Source organism: Physcomitrium patens, chromosome 6 (genome assembly GCF_059467195.1).
Source record: "Physcomitrium patens ecotype Gransden chromosome 6, ASM5946719v1, whole genome shotgun sequence".
NCBI lineage: Eukaryota > Viridiplantae > Streptophyta > Bryopsida > Funariales > Funariaceae > Physcomitrium > Physcomitrium patens.
Window position 1 is genome coordinate 8795875 of NC_143415.1, and position 15436 is coordinate 8811310.

General features: G+C 35.8%; 1 protein-coding gene across 3 annotated transcripts; it reads right to left on the reverse strand.

Moving 5' to 3' along the window:
• Positions 1 to 788: 788 nt before the first annotated feature.
• LOC112283840 (K(+) efflux antiporter 5) lies at positions 789 to 4999 on the reverse strand. 3 transcript variants are annotated; one of them, XM_024523078.3, is made up of 3 exons: positions 4414 to 4999; positions 1638 to 3514; positions 789 to 1032 (listed from the first exon to the last, which is right to left on the reverse strand). In XM_024523078.3, exons 2-3 carry the CDS (start codon positions 3504 to 3506, stop codon positions 1024 to 1026), a joined length of 1878 nt encoding a protein of 625 aa, XP_024378846.1. In that variant the 5' UTR covers positions 3507 to 3514; positions 4414 to 4999; the 3' UTR covers positions 789 to 1023. The 3 variants fall into 3 exon arrangements, with proteins under 3 accessions (XP_024378846.1, XP_024378844.1, XP_024378845.1); XM_024523076.3 differs by lacking the exon at positions 789 to 1032 and having other exon boundaries at positions 1109 to 3514; positions 4414 to 4997; XM_024523077.3 differs by lacking the exons at positions 789 to 1032; positions 4414 to 4999 and adding an exon at positions 4342 to 4366 and having other exon boundaries at positions 1109 to 3514.
• Between the last annotated feature and the right edge of the window lie 10437 nt (positions 5000 to 15436).

Sequence of the window (15436 nt, forward strand, 5' to 3'; positions counted from 1 at the left end):
AAGTCCAAGTCTTTAAACTACAACAAAGAACAATGTTATTCTTTGCTGAAGTGAAGCATTTGGCTTATTCCCATTTAATATTGAACTCTTAGATCCTTGTGGTAACTTTTGTGGTGCTCATAGCTTACAAAGCATTACCATATCCAATACCAAAGGTAAAAATTACAAGCAATCAATAATAGTTGCTAAGTGGGTTAAAAATACACAAAAAGTTTGTACGCATTTAAAAGTTTTTTTGCAATTAGATTTGTTGGTTTGTTTAAACAACAAATACAATAATTGGTGATTGTTGACTTATATTTGATGATTGTTAATGGTTGCAATAGTAAAATTGGTTAAAAGCATTCATTGCATTACATTAAGACTGACATTATTTTGTTCCAACAACTATCAGACATGAAACTTGAAACTTACACAAGATTGTTATTTTGAATACAACCACATGTCAACCTTACACAACACTCAAAACATAGTCAACTTGTTAAACATTCCATTAGTGAATTAGTAAACAAATATAATGAACACATTGATAATAGTCTTTTTTAACAACACTATCTTGCTTTAACATTTCATGAGTTTTCATTATTTTGAAGTATTTTAAAACATAAAATTTTACATGCGTTACAGGTTCGATGCAGCAGACAATAGCACCGCCACTTGTGATGGGTGAAAGTTCAGTCTAGAAAATCAAATAAGATCACAGGTAGAGACTCTGCAAACTATGACATTCATCCTAAACGTTTCCTTCGCAAGCTCGGATTCTCGTTCCTTGGACGCTCAATTACACATTTAGTTCAACGTGGTTATGCAGAACCCACCATTTATTAAGACCTCATGATCGCATATACAGCAGCGGCAGCAGGAACAGTTATATAAAAACCGTTGCCCCTCTTTCTCAGCATTGCTGATACTGCTATTTTTCCGAGTCTAATCCCAAGATAAAAATGGTTTCAAAGAAAAAAAACAAACGATCAAAGGAAAAGCGTATGTTCTCTTTATAAAACTCTCCAGCGCATCTCCCCATCACAGGACCTAAAACAGATACATAAAGTCAAGGCCGATAAAATAGAGTGCGTCACATACACAAAATGCATAATGTTGAGACCTGTTCACATGAAGATGGCACATATCCTTTGACTGGGCAAAATTAAACCACGTGCTGGGCCATGGGCTTCTCAGCTATAAGAGTACAAATTGAGAGATTCGGTACTCACCATCCTCCATACGACGACAACCCTAAACTAGCCCAGATCAATCTATAATGATCGTTGAAATGTCAATCTCAAAGAATGAACCCCAGATACTGAAAAGAAAGAAATCTAAAACGTCGCTGAAAACTAACATGGTACAAGATTACAATCAGGTAGGCCTGATCACTCACTGGTCACCCAAATCATGGGACCAGCTTTTGTTACCTCCCCAGCCCATTCACCTCCAGGCTTCAAGTATATTCCACTCTCCATCACATGAGGTATCACAGGCCTCCCAAGGTCTCCTAAGCTGGACCCCTAAAATCTACCGCGGTTTAACCTATACTGAAGAGAAAATCTGAGCAACAAATCTCTGGACTACATGCACGCCGGAGAAACAAGTACGGAACCAGTGCAGAAAAAAAGATGTTGCTATATAGAACAAACCTTCAACGATGCTGAATTTAAAATATCCTTTGATGGGTTGCCATTTCGTTTCTCAGTTATTTCGATTTGGCCGGTGTCTTGAGGCAACCAGTGCATCAGAGAACCAATATGAAGCACTGCAGGAATCGCTCTAAATAATAGTGGCGTAGTTATGAGACTGAGAGCCGTTGTCCCTAGTAACAATAAATATAACTTCTTCTGAATAAGGTGAAGATTAGATGCCCTGCTTAGGAGCACAAATGCGAATTCCCCAATTTGAGCGAGAGACATCCCAACAAGAAAAGCGTTTTTGTTGTTGTAACCAAAAGCCCTGACCACTAAGGTAATCACGATGGTCTTAGAAGAGATGACAAGAATCAACGACGATAGCAGGATGTCCATGTGAGTCCACAGAAACTGGACATTTATCAACATCCCAATACTCGCCAAGAATAGCGACGCAAAAAGGTTGCGGATTGGATCCACCTGCTCAAGAGTGTGCTCCGCAAGATCAGTAGTCGAAATCATCACACCTGCGACAAAGGCACCCAGCTCTAAGCTCAACCCTAGCCTGTCACTTATCCACGCGATCAGCAAGCAGAAGGCTACTGCAGTGAGTTGATACAACTCATTCGTCTGTCTGGACAAACGCACCATGAGTCTCAAGAATTGTGGTACAAGGGTGCGAGCCAAGATTGCAGCAAAAAGAAGAAAAGCTGCGAGCACAAATAGAGATCGTGACATCGACATCAGTCCAGATATAACACTCCCGCTACCACCAAGGACTGGGAGCAGAGCGAAAAGCAACCCCACGCAGCAGTCCTGAAGTATGAGGGTCCCGATGGTTACTTGGCCATGAAGAGAGTTCGTGGTATTACGGTCCATCAGAAATTTCAGTACCACAGCTGTCGATGACATCGACAAAAATGCACCGACGAATATGCCTTCTGAAGCCCTTGCTCCGCAAAACACCGCAGTGATTGCACTCAAACACATGAAGAGGGCAATCTGTAGAAATCCTCCAAAGATAGCAACAGCTCTCACCACCCGCAATTTCGTAGTCGAAAATTCGAGTCCCAAAGCAAAGAGAAGAAATACAACACCAAATTGAGCCACAGTCTCTACCTGAACAAGCTCACTCACAAGATCAAGTCCACCGGGACCAATCGCAGATCCCGCAAGCAGATAACCCGTGATGACAGGCTGACCGAGACAGGCAAAGAGAATGCCGCCCCCGGCTGCTGATACAATGACGATCACCAGATCTGAGATAAATCTCACGTCTTGTTGAAGGACCATGGAGGACTCCCTTGGGTTGGATATAACGAACACATTATCCTTCTTATCTATCAAACGGGGTGTCTCCTCCACACCAGATTCACCAGACTCCATACTAATGAGATCCTGCAGCTGAAACGATTTAGCTGTTCCATTGACTTCTAAAGTGTCATTCTTCTTGGGCTTGTCGTGAGTGACTCTGGCTACTGTCTCCAACTCAGCTTGCTGATTATTCACACTATTGTTGAAGCTGCTTCCAACCAGGCCCTCACTCGCTTCCTGAGGGTCCTCCTTGTCAGGAAATTCCTTTTCCAACAACTTGTCAAATGCTTCAGCTATGCTTCCCTGATCCCTCGAACTTGGCGCAGTTCCATTAGCCCTAGTGGCATTCAATTCGGCTTCTTTTTTCCGCTCTTCTACGAAATCGACATAGTCCTCTCTTTCAGCGCTTACTCCCGCAAGAAGCTCCGTCACTAATATTAACGCAAGCACATACAACGCACGCACTCCAACTCTCAAGCTCCGCTTCTGAAGTCTAAGCTCCTTTTTCCCTGGGTTACCCATCATTCCAGTCATATACCTGGGATCCTGCAAATCGCCCTCGCTTAACATGTTTATGTCTATCACACACAAGAGATTCCGTTCAGTTTACTGCTCTTGGCAGCGAATCTAAGCTTCCATACGTCAGAAGTGTCGGCATGAAATACACCAATGCCAATTATCTTGAAACTCAGACTTACTACCAAGATCAGGTGATAAGGATCTAGCAGCATCATCAGAGTTTTGGAGACACTGAAATTAAGGCAGATTTCACCAAATCTAAAATAGAAACTAAGAAAATAGAGGTATTGAGAGTAAGGGAAATAATAACAATAATTAAAAACGAAGTGCACATCACAGCCGGGAAATCGTCAGCCCTTCCAAAACGCGAGAACAATCAAATTGTTATCAGAGAAGGCACTAAAAGATCCATCGCAATCTTGTAAGACAGTAAAATCTTTACACAATAGCCCACAGAAGATCCTATACTGTAGGTTCCACACAAAGAAAAAGGAAAAAATAAATAAATAAAAATGCTTATAACAACCACCAACACACAGATAGATCGTCACCGCCTCGCGGCAAGCTACTCCAAGAGTCTTGAAAACCACCCGGACGTTCAAGAACGAATCCAAGGAAATGAATACGTTCCACGAAGGGCTATTCACCGCTCACCATAACCCCCAACCGTCCAAACTACACTAACCTTGGAAAACTGAACAACCTGATCAGACCTCTATTATTTCAGCGAGATAGAGCAAACCCAAGACAATGACAGCACATTAAAAACATCCTATCAACCTCCAAACACCCTCCAAACCCTCCGCATTCGCAAACTAAATACACCCAGAAAAAAATTACTAGCAGTCTCTCCAATTCACATACCACTCATTCACCAGCGTCTTACCCCTGCGGAGCTTTTCCAAACATCAGCCTCGGAAAATTTCACATGCACAAGGATTCCTAAAAGCTAGCTTACCCTATCATCCACTCATCACGGCAACCGATAAGATCCCGAAGCTCCTCCACACCGAAGACAATGGAGAGTTCCAACCTCGGAGCTCATGACTCCCATCGATTACGTCTACTCATTTTCAAAACATCGATCTCGAAAACCTCGCGGATTCGAATCGCCCCACCTCAACTAAAGAATTAGGCGATCACAACGCGTGCGAAGGGTGACCCCATGGCACCGTCTCAGCGCATCTCCCTCGCTCTCTCTCACACTCTCTCTCTCCTCAGCTAGCTCGCTAGCTTGCCCTGCCCTTGCTCTAATCCCAAGCCCGTGATCTCGCTTCGCATTCTGCAGATCTGAAGGGAACCCTAGAAATGGCACCGTGGGAGGGAGCGACAGTTCCGCGGTAGAAACAGTCCAATAGGCTGTTTCCAGAGGATTGATTGGAGCCTGAAGCACCGTTCCGCGGGGAAACAGCGCGGGCGGATAGCAGTGTTCCAGAGTGGAACATGAGTGCGTGGGGCTCGTCTTCGTCTTCTTCTTCCTCCTGTTGGTGTTGCTGGAGTCTCTTGTTGCTTTTTGTTGGATGCAGTTCCCTGTATGCGTGAGTGAGTGTGTGTGTTGGGTGCGCTGTAATTGTGTGGTGATGGTTTCCTTGTGTTTGTCATGTTTGTGTGTCTCCGTCCGCCCTGCCATCATTGGTAAGTCCACTGTGGGCAGTATTAGGACAGAAAATTCTCATGGTGTCCAGGCCTGGATGAGTATTCCCCACGTCAGATCCACGGGGACCCACAATGATGGACGTGAACGTGGAATGGAAACACCAACATGACTCAAAATAAGTGATTGATAATAATAATAAATAAATAAGGAAATTAGAAGTATGGAAGAAAAAATGATAAGGAGAGAGAATAACAATCAATATTTTGGTTTTTACTTTAAAATCTGTATTATGGATTTCGATGGAGCAAAGGGGTGGAAGAAGTTATTCTGAATAGTTTCGAAGGTACTATAGAAAAAAACCACTTTATTAATTTTAAGAATTTTTGGGACTTAATAGTCTCCTAAAACAAGCAAAAAGTTCTTGTGTCATTAGAATGTTATTAAAAAGTTTTAGAAGAACTTAAGGATCACATTGTGTAATGATTCTATTCCCCCACAATAACTTAAGATCATTTACAAGTAGAGACAAATATTAGAAGATGTTTCAATTTCTATGGGCCAACTAAATTAAAAGTGTAAGTGTTGTAATTTTATTGAGATGATTGGATATTACTTTTGAATAACTTTGGTTTAGTATAAAGATTAGCAAAACAAATTATGTTTTATAATTTGCATGATATTGTGGCACAATTGAAGCATTTTAGAGATATTTTTATATAATATTATTGGGCATTTTAAGAACTTATTAATAAAAATTATAATTATTAATACTTCTTAATACCTATTTATAAAAATATAGTTTTTTAATTATACTTATGAATAGATAGATATTTTTTATTTTTTTATAAAAAAATAAGTATTAAAAAATATAAAGAACCAACAATTAATAAATCAATTTGAACAATTATAATTTGTAGGATTGCCAATTAAAGCATTTACATTGTTGCAACTTTGACAATATCACAATTGTGACAAAGATCCACATGAGAGACACGTTTTTCTTCAAATAGATGGTGAGATTAAATGTATTTAGTATCACAATCTTGAAAGAGACTTTCAATGCTTTGTGATATTGTTAGAAGTGGATACTACACTTAATAGAATGCAAAATATATTGTTTGAATGTAGCTATGAAGGCCTTAATAATGATCAAGTAATTTGATGGTTTTTTTTCCCAATATGGAATATTATTGATGATTAAAGAGGCCTATCAACAACCTTTGTACAAAATAAAGATTAGAGATTGTTGCTACACTATTTGAAAAATCTTCAACTTCATCAACTTATGAAGTAATGACATAGCTTTTTGTAGAACTTGCTACTTAGAGGGGAGAGAGAAAAGGAGATACTATAAAAAAATAACCATATTTACTTATATATTTACTTAAACAAGTAGAATTAGGTAGAAAGAAATAAAAATACATTAAATTTTTAATATCTTATTAAGAAGTTTTTTTGAAGCTATATAGATTTTATACATGTTTATAAATTATTGATAAGTTTACAACTTGACCAACAGGTTGGCCATATGCTACACATCTAGCCACTTGTATTATAAATTGGCCATGTGAGGTACATATCAAGAGCTTGATCTACAAATTAGATATGTATCTTACAAGTTAGACATGTGTGACATGGCATGTATGACATTGTCACATAGTTCTTTAACAAATAGTATATATAGAGGCAAGAGTGAGGCCTTCCTTACTCTTCTCAATACATTTTTTGTGCTCTATTTTAATACAAGACTTTTTAGTCCGTTGTATTTGGAAATAGTCATTCTAGTTTTAATTCTATATTTATCTTTTAATTGTCTAATTTCTTTCTTTTGGTGATATGAGAGTATATTATTATTTTTAGGTTTTTTTGTGGTTCATATCTTTGATACTATCATCTCCAATATATACTTCATTTTATACATCCTAACAAAGCTTAGAAACCAATGGATAAAGGCTTTTGTTAAGGACATATACTAGGAAGTTGTAGAAGATTCTAGAAGGTTCTAGAGAAGCTTTGTAGTTTGTGGAAGTTGCTTGAGAAGCTTCCTAATTTGTGGAAGCTACTTGAGAAGCTTCCTAGCTTGTAGTATATATAGGAGCCGAGATTGAGGGAATCTTCAATCTTCACAACACATCTCTTGGAGCTCTAGCTCACCTCTCTAATGTTGTTCTTGTATTCATCTGATTAATCTAGTTCTTGCCAATTCTTCTTGAGCTTCTTATTTAGATTTCCAGTAAGTATTCTAAATTCGTGACAGTTTGTCGAGACTACACTCATCTTTCATATCAGAGCTAGTTCCTTCTTATTAGAGTAGAGATTATCCCTCTGCTTGAAGGTGCTGGCATTTTAGAGGTTGCGGATTACCCTCCTCTAGACTAATATTTCTTCTATTATAATATTAGAGTCTTATCTTTCTTGAAGATAGTAGATTATCCCTCTTTTTGAAGGTTTTAAGGCATTTTAGAGGTTGCAGAGTACCCTCCTCTAAACCAATACTGCCTTCTTGCAGAGTCATTTCTTTTCTTCTCTTAGAATGGCCGGAGGTCAAGATATTAGTATGATTGAAAGTTTGGAGTCCAAGTTGGATGCCATTATGAATGTTCTTGCTACGTTATTACAGAGAACTTAGAGATTGAAGGAATCATTGTAAGACTTCATAATGATGGAGCATCCGGGATGGCAAAATAGAAGATTCATCAGCCTGAAGCTTCAGCACCAAGAGAAGCAACTTTGCTTCTAGTTCAAGAAGGACTGTTGGTCTTACAATGAAAGGAGCCCCGAATTAGCCTTCCAGACAAGTTTGATGGTACACGTTCTAAGTTTTGAGGTTTTATCAATCAAATTAGATTGATAATAGCTTTACAATCCGAACACTATCCGACGGAGGAGTCACATGTTGGATTAGTTGGAACTTTGCTCACGAGACAAGCTTTATTATGATTTGCTACTTTATTTGAGAAAGAATCATCAATTTTGAACAACTTCAAAACTTTTTTGAGGGCATTTGCGGAAGCGTTTGTCAAACATGACAAGGTGCAATGGGCTACATCAAAGATCCGATCACTACAACAAGGAGCATGCATTGCGTCAATCTATGCATCAAATTTTAGACAATTAGCGTGCGACATCAACTGGGACAAGAAAGCATTGATGAATCAATTTCATTGGGGCTTAAGGGATGATATGAAGGATTTGTTATTATCTCTTTCTAATCCATAAATGCTTAATAAAGCCATTAGCCAAGCTATGAAGTGTAATAATTGTCTATTTGAACGTCGCCAAGATCAACGCTCAAGACAACATACAGCTCACCACGCTCCAATTATATCAACAAACAGCCTGAATTCACATTCAAAGATGGAAGACATGCAAATTGACATGGTACATGTCAAATCCCTAACTCTAGAAGAAAAAAAGCGGCATATAGAAGAAGGACTATGCTTGTATTGTGGTGAAGAAGGCCACAGAGCTGGAAACTGCTCTAAGAAGCAAAATTGACACATTGTCAGGACCAGAGGCCCGTTTGTTCAAGAAAATAAGCATGCCCAGCCACAATAGGGACCGTGCGGCTAGACAATTCAATACCACAACAACAATCAAGTTCCTCTCTTTCTGCTCAGCCTGCCTATTGCTTCACCATTCTTCTATCTTTTGGCCCTCAAAAATTAAAAACCTTAGCGTTATTAGATACAGGAGCATCTCCTTGCTTTTTAGACAAAGAATTTGCTAAGCGTCAAGAGATTCCTCTAGTACAAAAATCTAAACTTGTTCACATAGAAGTAATAGATGGACGACATTTATTGTTTAGTACTGTCACCCATGAATCAGAACCTATAGAGGTGACGTTTAAAGACCATAATAGTTATATTATTTTCAATACTATTAGAATCCCATCAAACCTTGTTATTCTTGTTCTTTCTTGATTAGAAATACATAATCCATCCATAGATTGGAGGTTACAAAAGATGCCATTTCTTATAGAATATTTTGAGAGTAAGTTTGTTAGAAGATCTCGAATCAAAAAATCCTTATTTATTTAAGCAAGAACGTTTGTAACATCGTCCAAGGAAGGCACATCATTTGTCATTTATGCGACTCCAACTAGTAGAGAGAAGATTTCAACAACAAATATACTAGAGCAATATAAGGATTTTGAAGACGTATTTCAAAAGAAGAATGTCAACATGATATCGGAGCATCGACCATACAATTGTGCCATAGATTTGCAAGAAGGAGCACAACCATCTTTTGGCCCAATCTACAATTTGTCACAGACGGAGTTAGCAGAGTTGCAAAAGTACATTGACGAGAATCTAGCCAAAAACTTCATTTGTCATTCAAAGTTGCCAATTGGGACACCAATCTTATTTGTGAAGAAAAAAGATGGATCGATGCGGATGTGCGTGGATTATCGAGGTCTCAACAAGGTGACAAAGAAGAATCGTTATCTATTACCCTTGATATCAGGTCCTCTAGAGCAACTTGGACATGCAAGGATGTTTACAAAGATTGATCTAAGAGAAGCTTACAACCTCATGCAAATCAAGGAAGGAGACGAATGGAAGACAACTTTCCGATACAAGGTATGGCCATTTTGAATATAATGTCATACTTTTCGGTCTTACCAATGCTCCGGCAGTCTTTCAACAGATGATGAATGACATCTTTCGGGAATACCTTGATAATTTTGTTGTCATCTATCTAGATGATATTCTAATATTTTCCAAGGACATAGAAGAGCATGAAAAACACGTTTGTGTGGTCCTTGAAAAACTCCGCGAGCGAGGACTTTATGCCAAATTAGATAAGTGCTTATTTAACCAAACTGAGAAGGAATTTTTTATATTCATTGTAATTACGGAAGGTTTAAAGATGGACCCTAAGAAGGTGGAAGCAATTGTATCATGACAAGTTTCAAAGACGATTAGAGATGTACAATGCTTTCTTGGCTTTGCTAACTTCTATCAGATCTTCATTAAGAACTATTCTCAAGTTGCTGCTCTGCTCACTCGGTTGACATGTAAAGTCAAGCTTAAATGGGGACCTCTACTGATAAAAGCATTTCAAGATCTTAAGACGGCATTTACTATGGCTCCAATCTTGGTACATCTAGACTTTACAAAGGTCTTCTATTTGGAGACTGATGCTTTAGATTTTGCTATGGAAGTTGTACTTTCATAGATAGGCATAGACGAGAAGCTTCATCCGGTTGAGTTCTACTTTCAAAAGTTTTTTGCTGCCAAGATTAACTATGAGATCCACGATAAAGAACTTTTTGCGATAGTAGATTCTTTCCAAGAATGGCGTCACTTTCTCGAAGGAATTGCGTATCTGGTGACCATATATATAGATCACTAGAATTTGGAGTACTTCATATCGGCTCGAGTTCTCAATCGTCCTCAAGCTCAATGAAATATGTTGCTATCCAGGTTTGACTTTGTTATTATTTATCGATCTGGGAAGCAACAACGACTATCCGATGCATTATCAAAGAGATCGTATTTAGCACCAAAGGCTAGAGAAGTAGTGTTTGATCAGTACTATACCACATTGTTGAAGTCAAAATAATTCAAGTTTTGCTCTGCTATAGTGCTAATTGATGCTGACTTCCTCAAGCAGGTATGTACTATGACTATTGGAGATTTTGTAGCCCTTGATATCATGCAACATATCAATAATGACAAGTTCAAGGTGGAACGAGATCTTTTATACTTTGAGGAGCAGTTGTATATTCCAAAGGGACCAGTACGACTCCGAGTTTTCCAATCTCGACACTACTTTCCAACTGCGAGACATTTTGGATTCAATAAGACCTTGAAACTTATTTTTTGAGATTTTTGGTGGCTTCAAATGTGGAAGGATGTCAAGGATTTTGTCTACTCTTGTGATATTTGTTCAAGATCCAAGAATCCTTGACATTGTCCTTATGGTCTTCTTCAACCATTGCCTATTCCACATGAGCCATGGTCTTCAGTTTCCATGGACTTCATTACGGACCTGCTACTATCAAATTCATTTCAGAGCATCTTTGTTGTGGTAGATTGGCTTACAAAGATGGCACACTTTATCCTTTGCAAGAAAACATCTTCAAGCAAAGACACAGCAAGGCTTTTCTTTGATAGTAAGCATCGATATCATGGTTTACTATATGATATCGTGTTAGATCGAGGAATCCAATTCGTATCAAAGTTCTGGAGATCTCTCTTTGAGATATTAAAGGTGGATATCAAGCTTTCTTCGGCTTTCCATCCTCAAACTGATGGCCAAATGGAATGGGTGAATCAAACTTTGGAGCAGTATTTACGATGCAGAATCAACTATCATCAAGATGATTGGATTGTGTATCTATCATTAGTCGAGTTTGCATATAACAACACCTTTCATGCATCGACTCAACAAACACCATTCTTTTCTAACTATGGGTATCATCCGAAGCTTGATTTATTGAGTCCGTCAATTAATAATAATCCGATAGCTAAAGGATTTATGAAACAACTATCGAAGCTTCAAACTACGTTGAAACTTCAATTGCAAACCGCCTAAGAAGCTTATAAGGCGTCCATAGACAAATTTTGGAATTAGGCACCTACTTTCAAAATTGGAGATAAAGTATGGCTGCTTTAACGGAATATCAAAAGCAAGCGGCCATGTGATAAGTTGGACTACCACAGATTGGGACCATTTGTCATCCAGAAGCAAATCAATCCAGTGGCATACGGTCTGGGATTACTGGTTGCTATGAAGGTACTCCCCGTCTTTCATGTTTCTTTGTTGGAGCCTTATCGACAGTCGTCTTTTCCTGGAAGAGTACAATGTCTGCCACTTACTATTGAAATTGAGAACCACGAGGAATATGAGGTGGAAAAGATACTAGGGTCATGGCGTAAGTGGAAGAAATTGGAGTACTTAGTGCATTGGAGTGGCTATGATATCAATGAGCGCACACAAGAATCAGCAAAAAATCTTATCAATGCGTCGCAAAAGGTACAAGAGTTTCATCGACGTTATCCTGAGAAACCTAAGCTCTTTCGATGAAAGTTTTTCAGTGAAGTTCCTTCTCCTTGAAGTCTCATAATCCTCAGCCTTACAAAGAAGGGAGAGAAGGAACCTCTAAAAGACATAGTTAGAGACTATAAATCTGTAACCTGAGTCCATTCTTCCATGTTTAGTGCTTGTATTTTTCGATGTGATATGGATAGCCAAGAGATAGATACCATACCAGTTATGTCTTCTCAACCAAGTATCTCATGAAGATGATCCCAAGATGAAGAATTGCATGTATTACGAAGATGACAGAGGATATCTAGTAATAAGTCGCTAATGATTTTGTTTGAGATAGAACTTGCCTATAGTGATCTTCCCAAAGGAGTGTTTGTAAGGCATTTTCACAATAAATACACAAAAGCTCATGCTTGGTCAGAAATCGAAGACGTAGGACACTATTGTTGGTTTCAAGGACCAATAAACTACTTGTCGCATGAACAACAATTGGAGTATATTACACACACTATGCAATAAATTTTCAACTTCTTATATTGGTATCGACTCGCAATAGGAGTGCTTTTCAGAGACCTCGAAGCTAAAGGGGGGAAGGGATGATATCAAGGACATACACTAGGAAGTTGTAGAAGATTCTAGAAGGTTCTAGAGAAGCTTTGTAGTTTGTGGAAGCTGCTTGAGAAGCTTCATAGATTGTAGAAGCTGCTTTAGAAGCTTCCTAACTAGTAGAAGGTGTTTGAGAAGCTTCTTAGTTTATGGAAGCTACTTGAGAAGCTTCCTAGCTTGTAGTATATATATAGGAGCCAAGACTGAGGGGATCCTCAATCTCGACAACACATCTCTTGGAGCTCTAGCTCACCTCTCTAGTGTTGTTCTTGTACTCATCTGATTAATCTAGTTCTTGCCAATTCTTCTTGAGCTTCTTGTTTAGATTTCCAGTCAGTATTCTAAATTCATGACAACTGTAATCTAGGTGATAAGGTGTTTAAACTTAATCTATCACAACTACACTTTAATACATATCAATCCATTAATATTGGTTGTATTGATGTGTTATGTAAAAATTAACTTGAAAATACATTAAGCATATAGATGTCGAAGGATTTAATTGTATCTTGAAGTTGGATTTATAATCTAAAAAATAATATATATTTTTTAATTAAAAACACATTTTTAGCCAACTTAAGTTAACTTTGAATTATGTTATGTATTCCTCGTCAATTTCAGAAATTTTCTTAAAAAAACTTACTATATTCTAATAAAATCTAAATAATACTTAAATAATACTTAATAATCATAATTTAACCTTGAAAAAATCCTAATCAATCCAAAAAAAATCTTCAAGAAAATCCTACGTAGCTTATAAATAAGTTTTAAAAAATTATAAAAGAATCTTAAAGAAATCATAATAAAACCTTAAAGAAATCCTAATAAATTACTAATAAATCTCAAAAAAATCTCATAAAAAAAATTTATTTAATTTTAATCAAATCTTAACTAAAAATTGAGTAAGCTGTAAATACTTATAATTAAATTATAACTAAATCTTAAATAAATCTTCAAAATCATAATCAAATCTTAATAAAATCTTTAAAAATCCTAATAAATATTATTTAAAATCTAAATAAATTTCATAGTAAAATTTAAACCTTAATAATTATTAATTTAAAAATCAATCTTAATTCAAATAATTTATAATTTTGAATCTAGTAGTTGACAATAAGCATCCAAATTTAAGAAAAATCAAATTTACAAAGTGGGAGTAATTATTCTTAATTTTCTTAGATGTTGGCCATCATTATTTTTTAACCTTAATGTTGATCTTTCAACATTAGTAGATTCTTTTTGCTCTATTTATTTGGTATTAAAAATTGCAAAAATATTGAAAACTTAGTCAATTATGAGCTCACAAATAAACCATTTTGAACCAATTAGAAAATTATTATAAATCATAGAAGCCTAATTGAACTTTAGAATCTAACTTACAAGTCTTTAATTTACTTGAATTTTAATAGCCTCATGTATTATTCTTCAATTAAGTTTAAATTTTTAACAAACATCCAAAACAATTGTGTTTACAAGTCTATCCATTTTCATATGTGGATTTCTTATAATGGTTACAAAATATACCAAAATATAATTCATTTTTTATTCTACAAAAAATAAATTACTCAAAACAACCTTTACTTTGTAATGCTCTTACTAAGTCTTTTTGCACTCAATTCCCACAAAACTAATCAGCAAAGAAATTCTTTCAAGTTTTCTCTCTAATCATGCTCTTTAATTAATAAATAATTTCCATATTTTCCATAGTTTCATAGTTTAGTGCCTCAAGGTCTAGTTTTAGCTTAAGTTTATAGCCAACTCTCTTTAGGTATCAATCTAAGATTTTTTTAAGTAATTATTATTAAAAAAATTTCTTAACTTTCATATTAAGATGCTCATAATATTATTTTTCTAGCCTACTTTGTTTTGTCTTCTTGATGCCTCTAAAAAGTAAGTAGAAATTTTTTTTATAAAAAACCAACATTAGAACTAAATTATTTTTAATACTCCTTCAACTTTTACTTAAATTTTTAAATTAATCTACTATTATATTTTTAATTAAAATATTTTATAATATAATTTTTTTCATATTTTATGCAATAGTCTAATTACAATATAATAATGCAAAGGTTCTTATATATAGGCCATAGTATACTTTGTGCCTTCTATATAAGTAAAAATGGTAAATAGATAAGGTTATAAATTAAGTGTCATGAAATTAAGATTCTAAACAAGAAACTTGTAAATAAAAATTTGATGAATAAATGAGTTTACTATTACATCTAGTGGTATTACACATGTAATATGACTATCTATGCATGGAATAAAAAAAATAAGCCGTTATCATTCATCAAATAAACAATCCCAAATTTTAGCAAGATAAAACTTATATAATATATATATATATAAACTTTGATTTGTGTTAATATATGATTTTTAATTTTAATATCTAGCAATTAATATCAAATAAAATCATAATATAATTATTAAAAAATGTTTTTATATATTATGATATAAAAAAAAAATCTTAATTTGTTTGATAATAATATTGAAACACGTGATTATATTACTTAGATAAATAAAAATAAATATAAATAGATAGAAACATATTAGATAGATAATATTTTTTTGAAGAAGCTTTGAAGAAGTATCTTAGATATATATTAGATATTTAGAATTTTATGGTTATGTTATGTTATTAGTAAAACTTATCCTACGAGTTTTTTTAAGTTTAGAAAATCAAAATGGATGCAACTCACAACTTAATACTAAGCTAAAAGTCTCCTGGTCTTTAGGAAATTTTTACAAGACCTTCTTGATAGTTAGTATATATTGAAAT